Source organism: Hypanus sabinus, chromosome 17 (genome assembly GCF_030144855.1).
Source record: "Hypanus sabinus isolate sHypSab1 chromosome 17, sHypSab1.hap1, whole genome shotgun sequence".
Lineage (NCBI taxonomy): Eukaryota > Metazoa > Chordata > Chondrichthyes > Myliobatiformes > Dasyatidae > Hypanus > Hypanus sabinus.
Genome location: NC_082722.1, coordinates 26137325 through 26156635, shown reverse-complemented (window position 1 = coordinate 26156635; position 19311 = coordinate 26137325). Strand labels below are relative to the sequence as shown.

General features: G+C 42.3%; 1 protein-coding gene across 2 annotated transcripts in view; it reads left to right on the top strand.

The window, feature by feature from the left end:
• LOC132406761 (tubulin polymerization-promoting protein family member 3-like) overlaps positions 1 to 19112 on the top strand; it is a 56623-nt gene extending 37511 nt beyond the window's left edge. Inside the window, exons 3-4 of one of the 2 annotated variants that reach the window (XM_059992705.1) lie at positions 7311 to 7464; positions 16817 to 19112. In XM_059992705.1, the coding sequence (XP_059848688.1) occupies positions 7311 to 7464; positions 16817 to 17014 (352 nt within the window). In that variant the 3' untranslated portion in view covers positions 17015 to 19112. Of the gene's footprint in view, positions 1 to 7310; positions 7465 to 9468; positions 10172 to 16816 lie in introns of those variants that run through there. The other variant, XM_059992707.1, reaches the window with a different exon arrangement.
• The last annotated feature ends 199 nt before the right edge of the window (positions 19113 to 19311 follow it).

The following is a 19311-nucleotide window of genomic DNA, read 5'->3' as shown; positions in this document are numbered from 1 at the left end:
CCTCGCTGGAACTCTGGGATCCTGCTCTGTCTGCCTGAACTCTGGGATCCTGCTCTGTCTGCCCGAACTCTGGGATCCTGCTCTGCCTCGCTGGAACTCTGGGATCCTGCTCTGTCTGCCTGAACTCTGGGATCCTGCTCTGCCTTGCCGGAACTCTGGGATCCTGCTCTGCCTCACTGGAACTCTGGGATCCTGCTCTGCCTGCCTGAACTCTGGGATCCTGCTCTGCCTGTCTGAACTCTGGGATCCTGCTCTGTCTGCCCGAACTCTGGGATCCTGCTCTGTCTGCCTGAACTCTGGGATCCTGCTCTGTCTGCCCAAACTCTGGGATCCTGCTCTGCCTGTCTGAACTCTGGGATCCTGCTCTGTCTACCCGAACTCTGGGATCCTGCTCTGTCTGCCTGAACTCTGGGATCCTGCTCTGCCTCGCCGGAACTCTGGGATCCTGCTCTGCCTCGCCGGAACTCTGGGATCCTGCTCTGCCTCGCCGGAACTCTGGGATCCTGCTCTGCCTCGCTGGAACTCTGGGATCCTGCTCTGTCTGCCTGAACTCTGGGATCCTGCTCTGCCTCGCTGGAACTCTGGGATCCTGCTCTGTCTGCCTGAACTCTGGGATCCTGCTCTGCCTGCCCGACTAAGACTCTCTGCTTCAGCCCCAGCATTACCCATTGCATACCATGGCATCCCCCTCCTATCCTACCCTGTACTTCAGTGCCTACATCCTGCATTTGGGTCCATTCCTATCCCTGCTCCTGACATGTTGATGGAGAAGATCCTGAGAGGCAGGATTTATTAACATTTGGAGAGGTATAATATGATTAGGAGTCGTCAGCATGGCTTTGTCAAAGGCAGGCCGTGCCTTACGAGCCTGATTGAATTTTTTGACGATGTGACTAAACACATTGATGAAGGAAGAGCAGTAGATGTAGTGTATATAGATTTCAGCAAGGCATTTGATAAGGTACCCCATGCAAGGCTTATTGAGAAAGTAAGGTGACATGGGATCCAAGGGGACATTGCTTTGTGGATCCAGAACTGGCTTACCCACAGAAGGCAAAGAGTGGTTGTAGATGGGTCATATTCTGCATGGGGGTCAGTCACCAGTGGGGTGCCTCAGGGATCCGTTCTGGGACCCCTACTCTTTGTGATTTTTATAAATGACCTGGATGAGGAAGTGGAGGGATGGGTTAGTAAATTTGCTGATGACAGAAAGATTGGTGGTGTTGTGGATACTGCGGAGGGCTGTCAGAGGTTACAGTGGGACATTGATAGGATGCAAAACTGGGCTGAGAAGTGGCAGATGAAGTTCAACCCAGATAAGTATGAAGTGGTTCATTTTGGTAGGTCAAATATGATGGCAGAATGTAGTATTAGTGGTAAGACTCTTGGCAGTGTGGAGGATCAGAGGGATCTTGTGGTCTGACTCCATAGGACTCTCAAAGCTGCTGTGCAGATTGACTCTGTGGTTAAGGTGGTATACGGTGCATTGGCCTTCATCAATCATGGGATTGAGCTTAAGAGCTGAGAGTTAATATTACAGCTATATAGGACCCTGGTCAGACCCCACTTGGAGTACTGTGCTCAGTTCTGGTCACCTCACTGCAAGAAGGATGTGGGAACTATAGTAAGGGTTCAGAGGAGATTTACAAAGAATTTGCCTGGATTGGGGAGCAGGCCTTATAAGAGTAGGTTGAGTGAACTCGGTCTGTTCTCCTTGGAGTGATGGATGATGCAAGGTGACCTGATAGATGATAAGATGATGAGAGGCATTGATGGTGTGGATAATCAGAGGCTTTTTCTCAGGGCTGAAATGTCTAGCACGAGAAGACATAGTTTTAAGGTGCTGGGGAGTAGGTACAGAGGAGATGTCAGGGGTAATTTTTTTACGCAGAGAGTGGTGAGTGCGTGGAATGTGCTGCCGACAGCTGTGGTGAAGGCGGAAACGATGGGGTCTTTTAAGAAACTCCTGGATGGATACATGGAGATAAGAAAAATAGAGGGCTATGGGTAAAGCCTAGGTAGTTCTAAGATAGGGACATGTTCGGCACAGCTTTGTGGGCTGAAGGGCCTGTATTGTGCTGTAGGTTTTCTATGTTTCTATGTTTCTAACCTCTCTCTGATATCCCTCCTCCTTCCTTTCTCCCATGACCTAATCTCCTCTCCTATCAATACACACACAATGTCAGAGGAACTCAGCAGGCCAGGCAGCACCTAGGAAAAGTGTACAGTTGACATTTCAGACTGAAACCCTTCGTCCTGCCATGATTGTTCTTGATAAATTTTTCTATAGGGTGGCTTGCCATTATCTTCTTCTGGGCAGTGCCTTTGCAAGTCAGTTAATCGCAGCCATTATCAATACTCTTCAGAGACTGTCTGCCTGGCGTCAGGGGTCACATCACCAGGACTTGTGATGTGCACCAGCTGCTCATATGACCGTCCACCACCTGCTCCCACGGCTTCATGTGACCCTGATTTTTTTGTGGTGTGAGGGCTAAACAACTGCTGCTCCTTGCACAAGGGAGACCTGCAGGCTAATGGAGGGAGAGGCACCTTGTACCTCCTTGTATCTCGCTGAAATTTAGAGTGATTGGGGGGGCAGATCTCATTGAAACCTTTCAAATGTTGAAAGGCCTAGACAGAGTAGATGTGGAAAGGATGTTTCCCATGGTGGGGGAGTCTGGGACAAGAGGGCACAGCCTCAACAAAAAGGGGCATCCATTTAAAACAGAGATGCGAAGAAATTTCTTTAGCCAGAGGGTGGTAAATTTGTGGAATATGTTACCACAGGCAGCTGTGGAGGGCAGGTCATTGGGTGCATTTCAGGCAGAGCTGGATCAGTTCTTGATTGGACGTGTCATTAAAGGTTATGGGGAGAAGGCTGGGGAGTGGGGCTGAGGAGGGGGAAAATGATCACTGTAGCTATGATTAAATGGCAGGGCAGACTTGAGGGTCCAAATGACCTAATTCTGCTCTTATGTCTTACGGTAGAGATAACTCTCCAACTCACCACCCAAAATATAAAACGTGCTCTGTCTGTTCTGTATTGCCAGTACTTCATGTAACTTAAAGGCTCAAACAGAAATATCAGCAGCTGCCCCAAAGCAGTTCCTGCTCCAGTGAGTCTGAAAAGGCAAAGCGCAGAGAATTATCTGCTGAAATAATCCCCCTTCCTCTGTGAGATGACGCCTGACCCTCTGTACATTTTCAGCATGATGTGTTTTAAGAATATCCATTGCATGCACCTTCTCTCCCTGTTACCAAACAGACTGATATCCACACTTACTCAGGTTAACATGAAAGTCAATCATGACTGATGCAATAGCCGAGTTCACTTTTCTGTATCTCCTTCTAACACCACAGAAGGCCATTCAGCCCATTGACTATGTTAACTTGCAGAGGAGTTCTATTCCCACACCATGTTTCCCTGGTAGCGGGGCAGTCAGTGTCAACAGTCCAATGTGTCTGGCTTTCTCCCACGTTCCAACGATGTACGGTTAGGGTCAGTGAGCTGTGGGCGTGAGCTGCTATTGCCAGAAGCATGACGACACTTGCAGGCAGCCCAACACAATCCTCACTGATCTGATTTGATGTAAATGACGCGTTTTGACGTACATCAGACAAATGATGGAGGATTTTGGCCAACTGATTCTGGTAAATACATTTGTGAGACTATAGAACTGAGTGCCTGTATTGCTTAATGCTTACATCAGCAGCGAATCATGATACTGACCCTCTAGCCCACCGCTGTAAACACAAGACTACATTGTACTGTCCTCTGGCCTACTGCTGTAAACACGAGACTACACGGTACTGTCCTCTGGCCTACTGCTGTAAACACGAGACTACACGGTACTGTCCTCTGGCCCACCACTGTAAACACAAGACTACATGGTACTGTCCTCTGGCCTACTGCTGTAAACACGAGACTACACGGTACTGTCCTCTGGCCTACTGCTGTAAACACGAGACTACATGGTACTGTCCTCTGGCCTACTGCTGTTAACACGAGACTACACGGTACTGTCCTCTGGCCTACTGCAGTAAACACGAGACTACACGGTACTGTCCTCTGGCCTACTGCAGTAAACACGAGACTACACGGTACTGTCCTCTGGCCTACTGCAGTAAACACGAGACTACACGGTACTGTCCTCTGGCCTACTGCTGTAAACACGAGACTACACGGTACTGTCCTCTGGCCTACTGCTGTAAACACGAGACTACATGGTACTGTCCTCTGGCCTACTGCTGTTAACACGAGACTACACGGTACTGTCCTCTGGCCTACTGCAGTAAACACGAGACTACACGGTACTGTCCTCTGGCCTACTGCAGTAAACACGAGACTACACGGTACTGTCCTCTGGCCTACTGCAGTAAACACGAGACTACACGGTACTGTCCTCTGGCCTACTGCTGTAAACACAAGACTACACAGTACTGTCCTCTGGCCTACTGCTGTAAACACAAGACTACATGGTACTGCCCTCTAGCCTACCGCTGTAAACACAAGCCTATGTGGTACTACTTTCTAGCCGACTGTTGTACACCATGAGGCTACGTGACTTAATTGTGGAAGAAAATTCTGAATAAAGGGTTAAAATATCTGAGTTGTTGCCACCCCGCTCCTTTGTTTAATTGACAATATGCCTGGTGCTGATCTTAGTGCAGAACATCAGCATAAGCAAGATGGAGACAGAGATGACCATACATTGTAGGGAGGACCCTGTAGGCAGTCAAGTTCCTGACAATTAAACAGTATGGTTTTCCTTCATATATCCAGTACAAACATATAAAACAAATTATACTTTTGTACTTTAATGACTTACTGGGTCTAAGGATTTAATACACCTTCTTAATGTCATAAATAAAGACTCACCTTTCAGCCTGTGTTCTCAGGATGCTTGCAATAATCTATCCTAGTTTCAAAGCTGTTCTGACAACCTATCTGTGTGTGTTGTGGGCAGAAAAGAGACAGTCTCCAGCATTTTCATGGGAATTGATCAAACACACAGGATTAACTTTGTTTAACCTTTGTAATTGATTTTCTGTGTGCGTCACAGTATAAAAAAAACTGCGACTATCTTTCTTTCGAAGACTTGTCAATCGCGCTGTTAGAGAATCATTCTTCCTTTATTCACGAATAAAGGTATTCTCTAATCACTTCAATGTCCATATCCAACTTATTAGTGACCAACTTTAATTGAAGTTCCTTAGCAATTAATTTCCCTTACACAAATAAAGCTAATCTTTAAAGGTTTTTAATCTTTACCTTTTCTCTCCACATTCCCATAATCTCCCCTCAGATTCTACCCCTTCATCTCTACATTAGGGTCAATATCTATACATCAGATAATATTCCTTAAAACTTCAAATACTATAATACTACAACACTATATTATAATAGTGCTGCAGATATAGTATCACTATGGAAAAGATCTTGGTGATTGTAGTGATGACTTGCAGCAGACTGAAAAGTTTGAGCATGTAGATATTAAGAAAGAGGATGTGCTGGAGCTTTTGGAAAGCATTAAGTTGCATAAGTTACCAGGACCAAGCTACTGTAGGAATACTGTAGGAGATGTACCCCAAGCTACTGTAGGAGGCGAGGGAGGAGATTGCTGAGGCTCTGGCAATGATCTTTGCATCATCAGTGGGGACGGGAGAGGTTCCGGAAGATTGGAGGGTTGCAGATGTTGTTCCTTTATTCAAGAAGTGGAGTAGAGATAGAACAGGAAATTATAGACCAGTGAGTCTTACCTCAGTGGTTGGTACATTGATGAAAAAGATTCTGAGAGGCAGGACTTATGAATATTTGGAGAGGTATAATATGATTAGGAGTAGTCAGCTTGGCTTTGTCAAGGTACTGCCTTATGAGCCTGATTGAATTTTTTGAGGATGTGAATAAACACATTGATAAAGGTAGAGCAGTAGATGTAGTGTATATGGATTTCAGCAAGGCATTTGATAAGGTAGCTCATGCAAGGCTTATTGAGAAAGTAAGGTTACATGGGATCCAAGGGGACATTGTTTTATGGATCCAGAACTGGCTTACCCACAGAACACAAAGAATGTTTGTAGACGGGTCATATTCTGCATGGGGGTCAGTCACCAGTGGGGTGCCTCAGGGATCTGTTCTGGGACCCCTACTCTTTGTGATTTTTATAAATGACCTGGATGAGGAAGTGGAGGGATGGGTTAGTAAATTCGCTGATGACACGAAAGTTTGGGGTGTTGTGGATGGTGTGGAGGGCTGTCGGAGGATACAGTAGGACATTGATAGAATGCAAAACTGGGCTGAGAAGTGGCAGATGGAGTTCAACCCAGATAAGTGTGAAGTGCTTCATTTTGGTAGGTCAAATGTGATGGTAGAATATAGTACTAATGGTAAGACTCTTGGCAGTGTGGAGGAGCAGAGGGTTCTTGGGGTCCTCGTCCATAGGACACTCAAAGCAGCTGCGCAGGTTGACTCTGTGGTTAAGAAAGTGTGCGGTGTATTGGCCTTCATCAATTGTTGAATTGATTTAGGAGCCGAGAGGTAATGTTGCAGCTATATAGGACCCTGGTCAGACCCCACTTGGAGTACTGTGCTCATTCCTGGTTGCCACACTACAGGAAGGATGTGGAAGCCATAGAAAGGGTGCAGAGGAGATTTACAAGGATGTTGCCTGGACTGGGGAGCAGGCCTTATGAGAGTAGGTTGAGTGAACTCGGTCTGTTCTCCTTGGAGTGATGGATGATGCAAGGTGACCTGATAGATGATAAGATGATGCGAGGCATTGATCGTGTGGATAGTCAAAGGCTTTTTCTCAGGGCTGAAATGGCTAGCACGAGAAGACATAGTTTTAAGGTGCTGGGGAATAGGTACAGAGGAGATGTCAGGGGTTAAGTTTTTTTACTCGGAGAGTGGTGAGTGCATGGAATGGGCTGCCGGCAATGGTGGTGGAGGTGGATACAATAGGGTCTTTTAAGAGACTTTTAGATAGGTACATGGAGCTTAGTAAAATAGAGGGCTATAGGTAAGCCTAGTAATTTCTAAGGTAGGGACATGTTCAGCAGAACTTTGTGGGCCAAAGGGCCTGCATTGTGCTGTAGGTTTTCTATGTTTCTATGGATGTCTCATTTGAAAAGTGTATACAATAAAGAAAAGTACAGTATTAACTGTTCAAGTGATTTGCAAATTCCAAATTCTACATATGAGGAAGTTTAACTGATGCACATTTTAAACACGGTATAATGATATAATGATTTAATTCTTATGGCCATTTTTAAAATGAGAAATGAAGTATTTTAATTACATATACACACAGGGCCAAAACAGCTCGCATAATCACCTTTGAAGAGTTTAAAAGTGCTCTGGCAGAGCTGGCGCCAAAGAGATTCAAAGGCCACACTAAGGAGGAAGCTACCGCGGCTGCTTACAAGCTGGTTGCAGGGAAAGATCCAGCAAATATTGGTGTAACGGTGAGTGAATCTGCAGAAATCCCCCAGCGAGGGAAGAAATGCCACCTCGCATGTTTCATGCATCATACGATCACCAGACACAGGACGTTGTTGCTGAGGACAGGGGATGAGGCGACATTAAAAAATAAGGCAGGAAAACGTAAGGCGGTTCTCCAAAACTGCCCCGCAATGTCTTGGATCCCTTGTGCATTTGAATTTCTGACTACAGTCCTTATTTGCCTTAGTGCCTTGAGCATCTGAATTTCTGATGATCCACTCCCTCTGCGGTTGCAAACAAAAATACCTTGAATGGTTTTGTGCAGAAAAATTCACAAGATGATCAAAGTAACACCACATTAATCGTGATTGATTTATCTAGTTTTATCTTAATTTTATGTACACTATATCTTTTCCAGACATTAACTTGTCCATTTCTATATTAAAGATGAACAGTGAATCTGCACATGTATGATAACTGTTGTCTAATGGTATTTAGCTGGAAAAGAACAGGCTGACAAACAATCTTGCCTTGTCTTTTTGTAAGTTTACATCCATACAAACATATAACTGCAATCAGGTTCATTGCTTTAAACACACCATTCCGTCCCCCTTGCAAACAACGCTGGAAGAATTCAGTAGGTCAGGCAGCATCCGTGAGAGAAGAGTAGCTGACGTTTCGGGCCGAGACCCTTCATCAGGAGCCTGAGTCTGAATAACGGCCTCATGAGGTGCCTGAGGCTGCGGAGGCAGCGGAGTTTGGCGCCTGGAACTGATGGGTTGGTCCCCGTGTAACTGACTTACTCTGACTGTCCTCTGGGTATCTATGGAGCCTCCCACCAACAACACACAAAATACTGGAGGGATTCAGCTGGTCTGGCACCATCTACGGCAGGGAATGGAAGTTCAGAGTTTCGAGCCGGGACTCTTCATCAGGACTGGAAAGGAAGGGTGAAGAAGTCAGAATGAGAAGCTGGGGGTAGGGGAATGGGTACAAGCTGGCAGATGGTAGGTGTAACCAGGTGAGTGGCAACGTGGGCGTCACCAGTCTACCTTGACACTTTCATGATCCTTGCCGCCTGCTGACACCACGAGCACTGTGACCAGATTATGTAACATTACGATCTTCCCAAAAGTAAGTGAATGTTAACTCACCCCAAATCCCCTCTGATGGAACTGCTGATCTTCCACTGTCTATAGTGGGCCATCCTTCACCCATCTCGTCTCTGGGTGCCTGCATAAGGTGGTTGCCACAGCACAAGACATCTCCTTCATTTTGACCCACAGAAGAGTTGTTGCCTGAGTAGTATTGGTTTTTTTTTCAGGTCAGAACAGTATCTAGCCTTCTGGCTATCTAATCCTCCCTTTTATCAGCAAACAGCAATTTTATTGGGAGTGATTAATCTTTAACAGGGGGTTTGTTTTTAGTTCCTTTATTTTCCAGGACTTCTTAAGCATGAAAGCAGAAGGAATATGTCCTTTTGGGCATATTCAATGACCTCACTATTAACAATACAACACACAGACAAAAAAGCACAAGTTCATCAATTTTCTCTCTCCCTGTCGGAAAGACTCCCCTTGCTCTACCCATCCTCCCGTCATCTTTTCTACTACTCAGAACAAACTGATCTTGTTGTTCTGAGTTCCGATGAAGGTCTTTGGAGCTGAAACATGCATCTTGTTTCAGTTTTGGCCCACTGAGCTTCAGTTCTCTTGTTGTTCTCTGCTGTTTTCTTACAGCTAGAGGAAATATAACCTGCACATCATTGTCTGGGCAAACGTGAATATATATTTAAATAATGATGAGGGATCTTGGCATGAAATTGTTTACTCTGTCTATAGATGCTGCCTAATCTGCTGAGTTCCTCCAGCACTTTGTGTGTACTGCTCTGGATTTCCAGCATCTGTAGAATCTCTTCTGTTTATTTGTGTTTAAATGATTGGTTACTCTGAACTGAACGTATTCATGTATGTGAAATATAACTAAAATTGCATTGATCAAAACTGGATCTCTTCTGTTGGTTACAGTGTAAAAATGTCAAATCATGACAACAAGCACAAAAAGATCTGCAGATGATGGAAATCCTGATGAAGAGTCGCAGCCCGAAACGTCGACCGTTTACTCTTTTCCATTGATGCCTTGCCTGTTGAGTTCCTCAAACATTCATGTGTGTGTTCAATTCATTCACATGTTAAAATAAGACTAGATATTATTTAAATTAAAATTGCAAGTTGCTAAAGGCTGGTCAGTTTTAGAAACTATGTATCAGCTTCCAGTGATGTTATGGTTCAGAACGGCAGCCTAGAATAATAGCTCCTCCGGGAAAATGTTTATTTCATCCTCTTAATCCGCCAAGTACTAGATCTCTTGAAAATATCTGAATTGATAAGGGGGGCAAGAATGGGGAAAAGGAATGGAGGTAAAAAAACATCACTGTGGAGCTCGTGGACGAGGAGGGTGCAGCGAGCGGCTCTCCTACATGAGCACGTGATAGCGAGGCTGACGCTGGGCCTCGTTCAGGCAAAGCGGCGAATTTAGTAAAAATTCTGGAAGAGATACGAGAATTCCAAAAAGACATTAAACAGCAATTAAACGATATCAAGTCAGAGTTCACCAACGTTTATCAAAAAATAACGGCGGCAGAGACATGAATTGAAAAGGTGGAAGATCATGTTCAAAATGTGGAATGGACGTTAAGTAAGATGATAAATGTTAAATCAACAAGAAAATAAATCACTCGACCAAGAAGGAAGGTCACGGTGAAAGAATATCAGGATATATAATACCCCTGAAGGAGCGGAGGGGTTGTCTATGGTGGAGTTTGTAGAAAACTTGCTATGGGACACACTGGAGATTCTCCTGACCATGGCACTTGACATTGAGAGAGCACCCCGCGCGCTCGTCCCGAGGCCTTCTGGAAACAGGGGAAATAAGCCACGGTCAATAGTAATCAGATTCCTTCGGTACAAAACCAAAGCAGAGATTCTGCGCAGGGCCTGGGGGAAGAAGAGGGTATTTTTGAATGGGAAATTAATATATTTTGATCAAGATTACCCCCCAGCAGTCCTGCAGAACCGAACAGAATATTCTGAAGCAAAGCGAGTTAAAGCAAAGAAAGATTAGACTCCAGACTCCATACCCTGCTAAACTGCGAGTGTTTTATGAAGATGGGACGTGGCTGTATCAGACAATGGAAGAGGCGACTGCAGACATGAAGGCCAGAGGGTTGCCTGTCAGCGTGATCAAACCGAGGGAAAGCCTGGCTGAGCAGCTATCCCACTCTGCTCAGGAAATAGTGAGAGAATCGAGAAAGCAGGGGACGGGAGGAGGGCGAGAGAAGAATATCAGGAAGAGACTGTGAGTTTTCAGATGACACCCCCTCCAGAAGAGCCATAAGGTCTGACTAATTTCAAAAGTGTTGATAAACTAAACAGAAGCAAAAATAGACGGTGCTATACTTATCTCAAGTAGTACATAACGCAATTTGCATTTTATATTACTAAATTATTTTATTTTTTTATTCATTTATTCACACCTTTTTCCCCACCTATATAAGAATATATACATGGGAGGAATACACAGGGAAGTCTTTTCTATGTAATGGACACAGATTTGTTCACTTAATTTTATGGGTACTGCAGTGGGGGCCCTCAACTTACAGGTAGGAGAGGCGATCCCCCACGGCTAGACTCAGGCTCATCTACTAGAGACCTCAGCCTTGGAATCACACCTTCAGTGTCTTTTTTTTCATTCGTGTTTCTTGGTTCTTATTTGTTCAGGGCGTAGATCGATTATGTTGTATTTTGCTAATTTTAATGATATACTGACAGATAAATACACATGGCTAAGGACAAAGTAAAATTTATTTCTTTTAATATTAATGGGCTGTTAAATCCAATTAAATACAGTAAAACTCTTATCAAAAATGAAGAACGAACAAGCCCATGTAGTATATTTACAGGACATTTACAGTATATGAAGTGATAATGAGCATGGAAAACTAAAGAGAATGGACTTCACTAATTTGTTTTTCTCCTCATATAAATCAGGACATAAGCGAAGTGTTGCTATTCTCATCTCAAGCAAGCTAAATTTTGAAGTATTCGAAATGGGAGATAAGGAGGGCAGATATATTCTGATAAGGGGGAATATAGATGGAAACAGTCTCCCTCCCTCTCTCTCTCCCCCCTCCTCTCCCCCCTCCTCCCCCCCCAGGAAGTAATATTAGTTTCTTCCAGAAAATTACTAATATTATGGTAAAGGGAAAAGAAGGTCTCTTGATATGTGAGGGAGACTTAAACTTACAATTACACTGAAGTTAGGCTCTTCCAATAGAAAAGCCTATGAACCAAAGTCCTTTCATAAGAAATTTAACACACATTTTGAGGATGTTGGTTTAATTGATATATGGAGGGACCTTTTCCTCAACAGAAGGGATTACACTCATTATTCTGTTCCCTGTTCTTTATATTCAAGAACAGACTATTTCATAACATTTGGAAAAGATAAAGACAAAATAAACATCTGTGGAATTGGGACAATAGATGTAACTGACCATGCACCTATATATGTATCTGTTGATTTTGACCTACAACCAAAGAATACTGTTCGAAAACTACATTCAAGTCTACTTAATGATCCCTATTTTAAGGAACAAATTAAAGAAGAAATTGGTCTTTACTTAGAATTCAGTGATAATGGAGAGGTTTCACCTCCCATTCTATGGGAGACTCTGAAGACTGTCTTAAGAGCGAAGATTATAGTGATAACTTCATCTAGGAGAAAAGTAAGGAATAAAGCATTAGAAGAATTACAAAATAAGTTGAAGGAGCTAGAAAAAAAAACAAATTAAGTTTGGCACAAGACACATTAGAGGATTTTTTTTTTAAACTAGGAATGAAATTAATAGTTTGGCTACACAAGAAATCAGGAAAAATCTGATGTTTCTGAAACAGAGACACTATGAAAGTGGATCTAACTCTATGAAGATACTGGTGTGGAGACTGAAAAAAAAAAAGATAACAGAAAATACAATTCATAGAATTAGGGATCCAAGAACAAAAGTGATAAAAAAAATAAGCTAAGTGAAATTCAAGAAGCTTTTGAAGTGTTTTACAAAACTCTATATTCCAAAGTTCCAGGGGGAAGCATAAACCAAATTGATACCTTCCTGAATTCTCTAGAGTTACCCACTTTAAGTGAAGAACAAAATAGAATGATGACTGCTGACATAACTGAAGTTGAAACTGCAATTAGTAGGCTTAAATTAAGCAAGTCACCGTGATCAGATGGATATATGGCAGTGGGGTACAAAGAATTTAAAAATGAGTTAATTCCTGTTTTACTCCCCATGCTGAACTGGGCTTTAAAAAAGGTGCAAACACCACCCAGTTAGAAGGAGGTGATAATCTCAGCTACACTGAAAGAAGGCAAGGAAAAAATGGAATGTGGGTCATTTAGACCAATATCTGTTCTTAATGTAGGTTGTAGATTATTTACCTCCATCATGGCCAATCAATTAGAAGAGTTTCTACCCACGCTGATACATAATGATCAGACAGGCTTTATACAACAACGCCAAACACAAGACAATATACGAAGGACACTAAAATAAAATTAAAGCAATAGTGATAAGCGTGGATGCTGAAAAGGCATTTGATTCGGTTAATTGGAATTTTCTTTACAGAGTTTTACATAGATTTGGTTTACATGACACAATTATTAAAACTATATATATGACAACCCCACTGCTAGGATTAAAATCAATAGATAACTATTGAATAGTTTTACCCTAGAAAGGGGCTCAAGACAGGGTTGTGCATGGTCACCGCTACTCTTCATATTATATCTGGAACCACTAGTTCAATATATCAGACAAAATGAAGGTATCAGCGGAATCACTATTAAAGGGACAGAGCATAAATTGGCCTGTTATGCGGATGACATTTTGATCTATCTAGGGCAACCAATATACTCTTTACCTAAATTGATGCAATCCTTTGAACAATATGGACAATTATCAAGATACAAGATCAACATAGATAAAACCCATTTACTTTCATATAACTATAGCCCACCAAGAGAAATTGAAAGTAGATATCCCTGGGCATAGCAAACAGTCTTTCAAATATTTGGGCATCATTATGCCAAAAGATTTGGCAAAATTATCAGAATGCAATTATCCGCCTATATATAAAAAAATTAAGGAAGATATAACAGGATGGAACCTAATTCATTTTTTTAGTCTCAGTTCAAGGATTGAATCCATTAAAATGAATATATTGCCCAGACTAATATATTTCTTTCAGACCCTACCAATAGAGAGATCAACCAAAATCAATTCAATGAATGAAACAAGATGTTATCAAGATATATACAGCAAGGTAAAAGGCCTAGAATTTGTCTCAAAACTTTGCAATTAGCCAAGGAAAAGGGGGAATGGAGCCTACCTTCTCTTAGAGATTATTATTTTGCAGCACAGTTGAGAGTTGTGATATGTTGGTGCAACCCATCATATGACACTCAATGGAAAAACATTGAGGAGAGGATACTTTCCATCCCCATACAGGCAATTTTGGCTGATAACCTACTAAGTTACATAAATACTATTGATAACCTATGGGTGAAATGGACTCTTAAGATATGGAAAACTATTATAAAAGAATATAAACTAGAGGGAGATATTGCAATTCTTAAATGGTGTGCATATGACTCGGATTTTACTCTGAATAAACCGAATGCTAGTGTTACGGATTCAGCAACAATAAATATATAAGTGAGGCAGGGGTTTTTATAACAAATAAAACATTTATTAAACACTGAAAAACAAACCCCCCCCAAAAGTAAACAAACCACTAACGTAACCGGAAATCAGCTTAAACAGTTCTTAAGGCGATGTTGCAAAAACAGTTCTTCAAAGTAGTCCTGCAAAAGTTCAAAATGCTTACAGTCCATTAAAGGAGAGACTTTTTAGATGATTTAAATTCTCTTTCATGTCATGTTGTTGTGGTTCCCAGTCGAACTATACTTTTCCCATGGAGAATTTACGAAGATGAAAATGAAACGGCTTAAAGGCACTGACCTTTCCTTCATAAAACTGTACCCAAACCCTTTCTGCTATTCACAGGGGTTATCAGAGGGACAGCCAACGAATTCCTTCTGAATGAGGATCAAACAAGGTCGAACCTGTTTCACCGTCGAAATCGACTTTCCTCGATCTTTTAGCTCCTGAACTCCGATCTTCACTCTCCACTGATTTTTAACTGGCAGTATTATAAAGAAATTGCCAGCAGTGACCTTTTAAACTTTAGGCATTAAATAAAACTCCATCTTTCAACCAAACTGCGTCATAATATTGGACCATGCAGTGGCATGGAGTCAAAATGGCAAATCCAGCCACAAACTGCCCCTCCTCACAGGGAGGGGTCCTCCTTTTATACCCTGTAAAAAAAAACTGTCACATGACCTCTACTGGCGGGAAAATAACATCACTCCACCATCACGAGACCACTACCTTAAGTGCAGTATAGCTTCAACACCACTGTCACGTGACAAGTACACCACTGTCATGTGTCACGGGTACGTAACACTAGATTTAAGGACTGGACAGCTAAAGGAAAAACAGTTCTATGCAATATAATGAAAGAAGGAACACTGTTTAGTTTTCAAATGCTTAAAGAGAAACACATTAGAAAAACAAGACTTTTATCGTTATTTGCAGATGCGACAGTATGTTAATAGGAGGGTTAAAAATGTAACTAAGGCAAGTACATGTTTGATAGAGCTATTTAGAAAAGGATAACGTTATTCAGATAGCGGTAGTAGAATCATTTCAAGCATGCATAAGGGTTTGTCAAATCTTGAAACACATTTGACTTCATACATTAAAACAAAATGGGAGAAGGGAGAAGGAAGAAGGGATAGTTATATCTGAGGAAGCATGGGCAATAATATCAATGGAAGTGTACCAGTTCACAGAAATGGAGGGAGTTCGGATGGAAAAACTTGATAAAATATTTTATTACACCCTCTCAGAAATCCCATTATGATAGTAACCTCCCTGTTTGCTTGAGAAATTGTGGAAATCAAAATGCAAACACTATGATATTTTCTGAGATTGCCCCGTTATCAAAGACTATTGGAGTGGGATACACAATACCCTACAAGACATTTTTAAATGTGAACTACCCTTAGAAAGTAAGACTATATATTTTGCGTATATACCTCATGAATGGTTGAAAAGAGATAAATATTTAATGAATATACTGCTGGTGACTGATAAAAAGACTCTGACCAGGAGATGGTTATCACAGGAGAGCCCAACCTTAAGTGCATGGATGGAAATTACAATGGACATTTACAAATTGGAGAAGATAACAAACAGCATCTGTTAATCATAAATTGGAACAATTTGATATATACTGGGAAAAATGGTTTAACTACTTAACATCTCATAAGCCAGATTTTATTCTCACATATCAATGATTATGTTGTATGAAGAAAATCACTCCTTACTTATGCACAGTTTTCTCCTTTTGCTTGTTCTTTCTTTCCACACTTTTCTATAAGTGTATAGCTCAGATAAATATTATGTGGAGATTTGTGGGAAATATGAATATATGATATATATGTACTGTATCTGAAATACATCTTATGGAAATGTTTGTTTGATGATGAACTTGAATAAAAAACAAATTAACAAAAAAATCATGTATCTGTGACATTTGTTGCCAATTCTTTATGTGATTTCATCACAGACATTGTATTTCCTAATAAAATCCCTATGAGTAATGGATTAACATGCATGTACATTCCATCTGTTATTTGAATGAGGACAGGCTGTTCAGAGAGTATGGAATTCCGCAATGAAATCATATCATTGAACAGAGTTAAGAAGAAATTAAATATTCTCCTTGGGGCTAGAGGGGTCAAGGTATACAGGAAGAAAACGGAATACATACATTACAGAATTTGAATAGCAACACAAAGATTGCAGATGTGTGGAACCTAGAACAAGAAGCAAATTGCAGGAGGAACTCAACTGGTCAGGTGGCATCTTAGCAGGGAAATGAACAGTTGACATTTTGGATCAAAACCCCTTATCAGTTGACTGAATAATCAATCTGGAATTATCGATCATATCCAATGGTGGAACAGTCTCAAAGGGCCAAATGCTGCCACAGAACAAGAAATTTCACAACATATGTCGGAGTTAATAAAGGCGATTCTGATTATGATGATTCTATAATTGTCACTGTCTTGTGAGCTGGTCATGAACCCAGGTGTGGGCCTGACTGCATCAGAAAATAACAAAGTGGATGAAATGAACTTCTAACTTAATTTTCTTCTTTTAACAAAGTTTTATTTTGTTTTTAGAAAGTAACGAAGACTGGTGCTGTTAACAGGCTGACTGACACATCCAAGTATACAGGCTCCCACAAGGAACGCTTTGATGAAGGTGGAAAAGGCAAAGGGAAGATTGGTCGAGAGGACATGTTAGAGAATACAGGTTATGTGGGAGCCTACAAAGGAGCTGGAACATATGATGAAAAGGCAAAAGGGAAATCATGTTAAAAGTTATTTCTGGTTTATTTGGCTTGTTATAAATGGGGGAAATGGTTTGGTTAACCTGCTGAAGACTTAGTAAAATATATAGTCATTCAGCTTTAACGAGCTTTTAGTTGAAAGTAACTATAATATATAACATGATTTTCAGTATGGAAACACCAGATTTATGCTAAATCTTTATATAATTTATGTAGAAATTAGTCCTTTAAAAATAAACATTTAATGCCTATGTTAAACATAAATGGAATATTTTTGTGCAACACACACAAACTATTGGAGGAGCTTTGCAAGTCAGCCAGCATTTTTTGAGGAGTATAAACAATCGATGTTTAAGGCCAAGATCCTTCAACAGGACTGATGGTCTGTTTTGATGAAGACTCTCAGACCGAAATGTCAGTTGTGAATTCCTCTCCATGGATGCTGCCCGACTTGCTGAGTTCCTCCAACAATTTTTGTGCATTGCTCAATATTTCCAGCATCAGCAGAATAGAGTGCTGGAGTCATAGAGCACTACAGCACAGAAACAGGCCCTTCAGCCCATCTAGTCTGTACTGAACTGTTAGTCTGCCATTGAACCCATATGCACCACTCTGCTGGCAACTCGTTACACACTCGCACCACCCTCTGAGTGAAAAAGCTCCCCCTTAAGATCCTCTTAAATATTTCACCTCTCACCCTTAACCTATGACCTCTAGTTCTAGTCTCACCTGACCCCAGTGGAAAAGGCCTGCTTGCATTTACCCTACCTATACCCCCTCATAATTTTGTATTTCTCTGTCACATCTCTCTTCATTTGCCCATGCTCCAGGGAATAAAATCTAACCTATTCAACCTTTCCCTATAACTCAGGTCCTCATCCTTGTAAATTTTCTCTGACCTCTTTCAATCTTATTGATAGCTTTCCTGTAGGTCGGTGACCAGAACTGCACACAATACTCCAAATATGGCCTCACTAATGTCTTATACAGCTTCAACATAACATCCCAACTCCTAGACACAGTACTCTGAATTATGAAAGCCGATGTAACAGAAGATCTTACAGCCCTATCTATCTGTCATGCAACTAAGCTCACCTGTCTCATTTACAATGCTCCCTGTATCGAAATAGGTGCAACTCAGGATTATTCGTGCCACATTTGATCTTTCAGTACCTGTCGTTGTACGTGGGCTGAACATCTACTTTCTCCACAGCCACTCTTCTACCTCCCCTGGCACTCTGCTTCCCATCCCTTTGCAGCTCTCATTGGATACTGGCCTTCCTCCGGTTCAGGTGCAAACTACCCCGTCTATACAGGTCCCAGCTCCCCTGGAAGAGAGTCCCATTCCAAAACTCTGAAACCCCCTCGCACACTATCTTCCTATATCCAGCCTCACTAGCACATGGCATCGGTAGCAACATTGAGATCAGTACTCTGGAAGTCATGTCCTTTAACGCCCTGAGCTCAGTTTGCAGGACCTCATCACCCTTCCTGCTCATGTCATTGGTACCTCCTCCTTAAGAAAGTTATGGACTTGATCTGAGATGTGAGGCATCCTTCTATCTGGGAATCTTGTTTTTACCCATGTAACCTCCTGTCTGTTGCCCTAACCAATGAAGCCACTATCACTTGTTTGCCTCTTAACTCCCTTCCCACTTTGCTTCTAAGGTACAGACACAGATTCAGTGACAAATACAGTACCCAAACCTGTTATTGATGGAAACAGCCATAGGAATGCCTTGCACAGGCTCCCTCTCCCCTTTCCCCCCTCCTGATGGTCACCCAGTTGCCTGTGTCCTGCACTTCATCTCCCTGTATCTCCTGTCAATCAGCCCCTCCTTCTCCCGAATAATCAGAAGGCTGTCCCGCTCCAGTTCCCTAACACGGTCTGTAAGAAGCTGCAGCTGGATGTACTTCTTGCAGGTGTAGTTGCCCAGGACACTGGAGGTCTCCATGCTCTCCCACATCCTGCAGGAGAAGCTCTACTGGAGGGTGGGGGGGGGAGAGAGAGAGAGAGAGAGAGAGAGAGAGTGAGAGAGAGAGTGAGTGAGAGAGAGAGAGAGAGAGAGAGAGAGTGAGAGAGAGAGAGAGAGAGAGAGAGAGAGAGAGAGAGAGAGAGAGAGAGAGAGATGGAAAGAAAATATGCCTCAGCCTCTGCTTCTCCTTGCAAAAACTTCTTGAGCCATAGCCTCAGCTTGCCACTCCCACACTGGTCCACTCCACACTGGTCCACTCCCACAATGGCCACTCCCACACTGGCCCACTCCAACACTGGCCCACTCCCACAATGGCCACTAAAACACTGGCCACTCCCACACTGGCCCA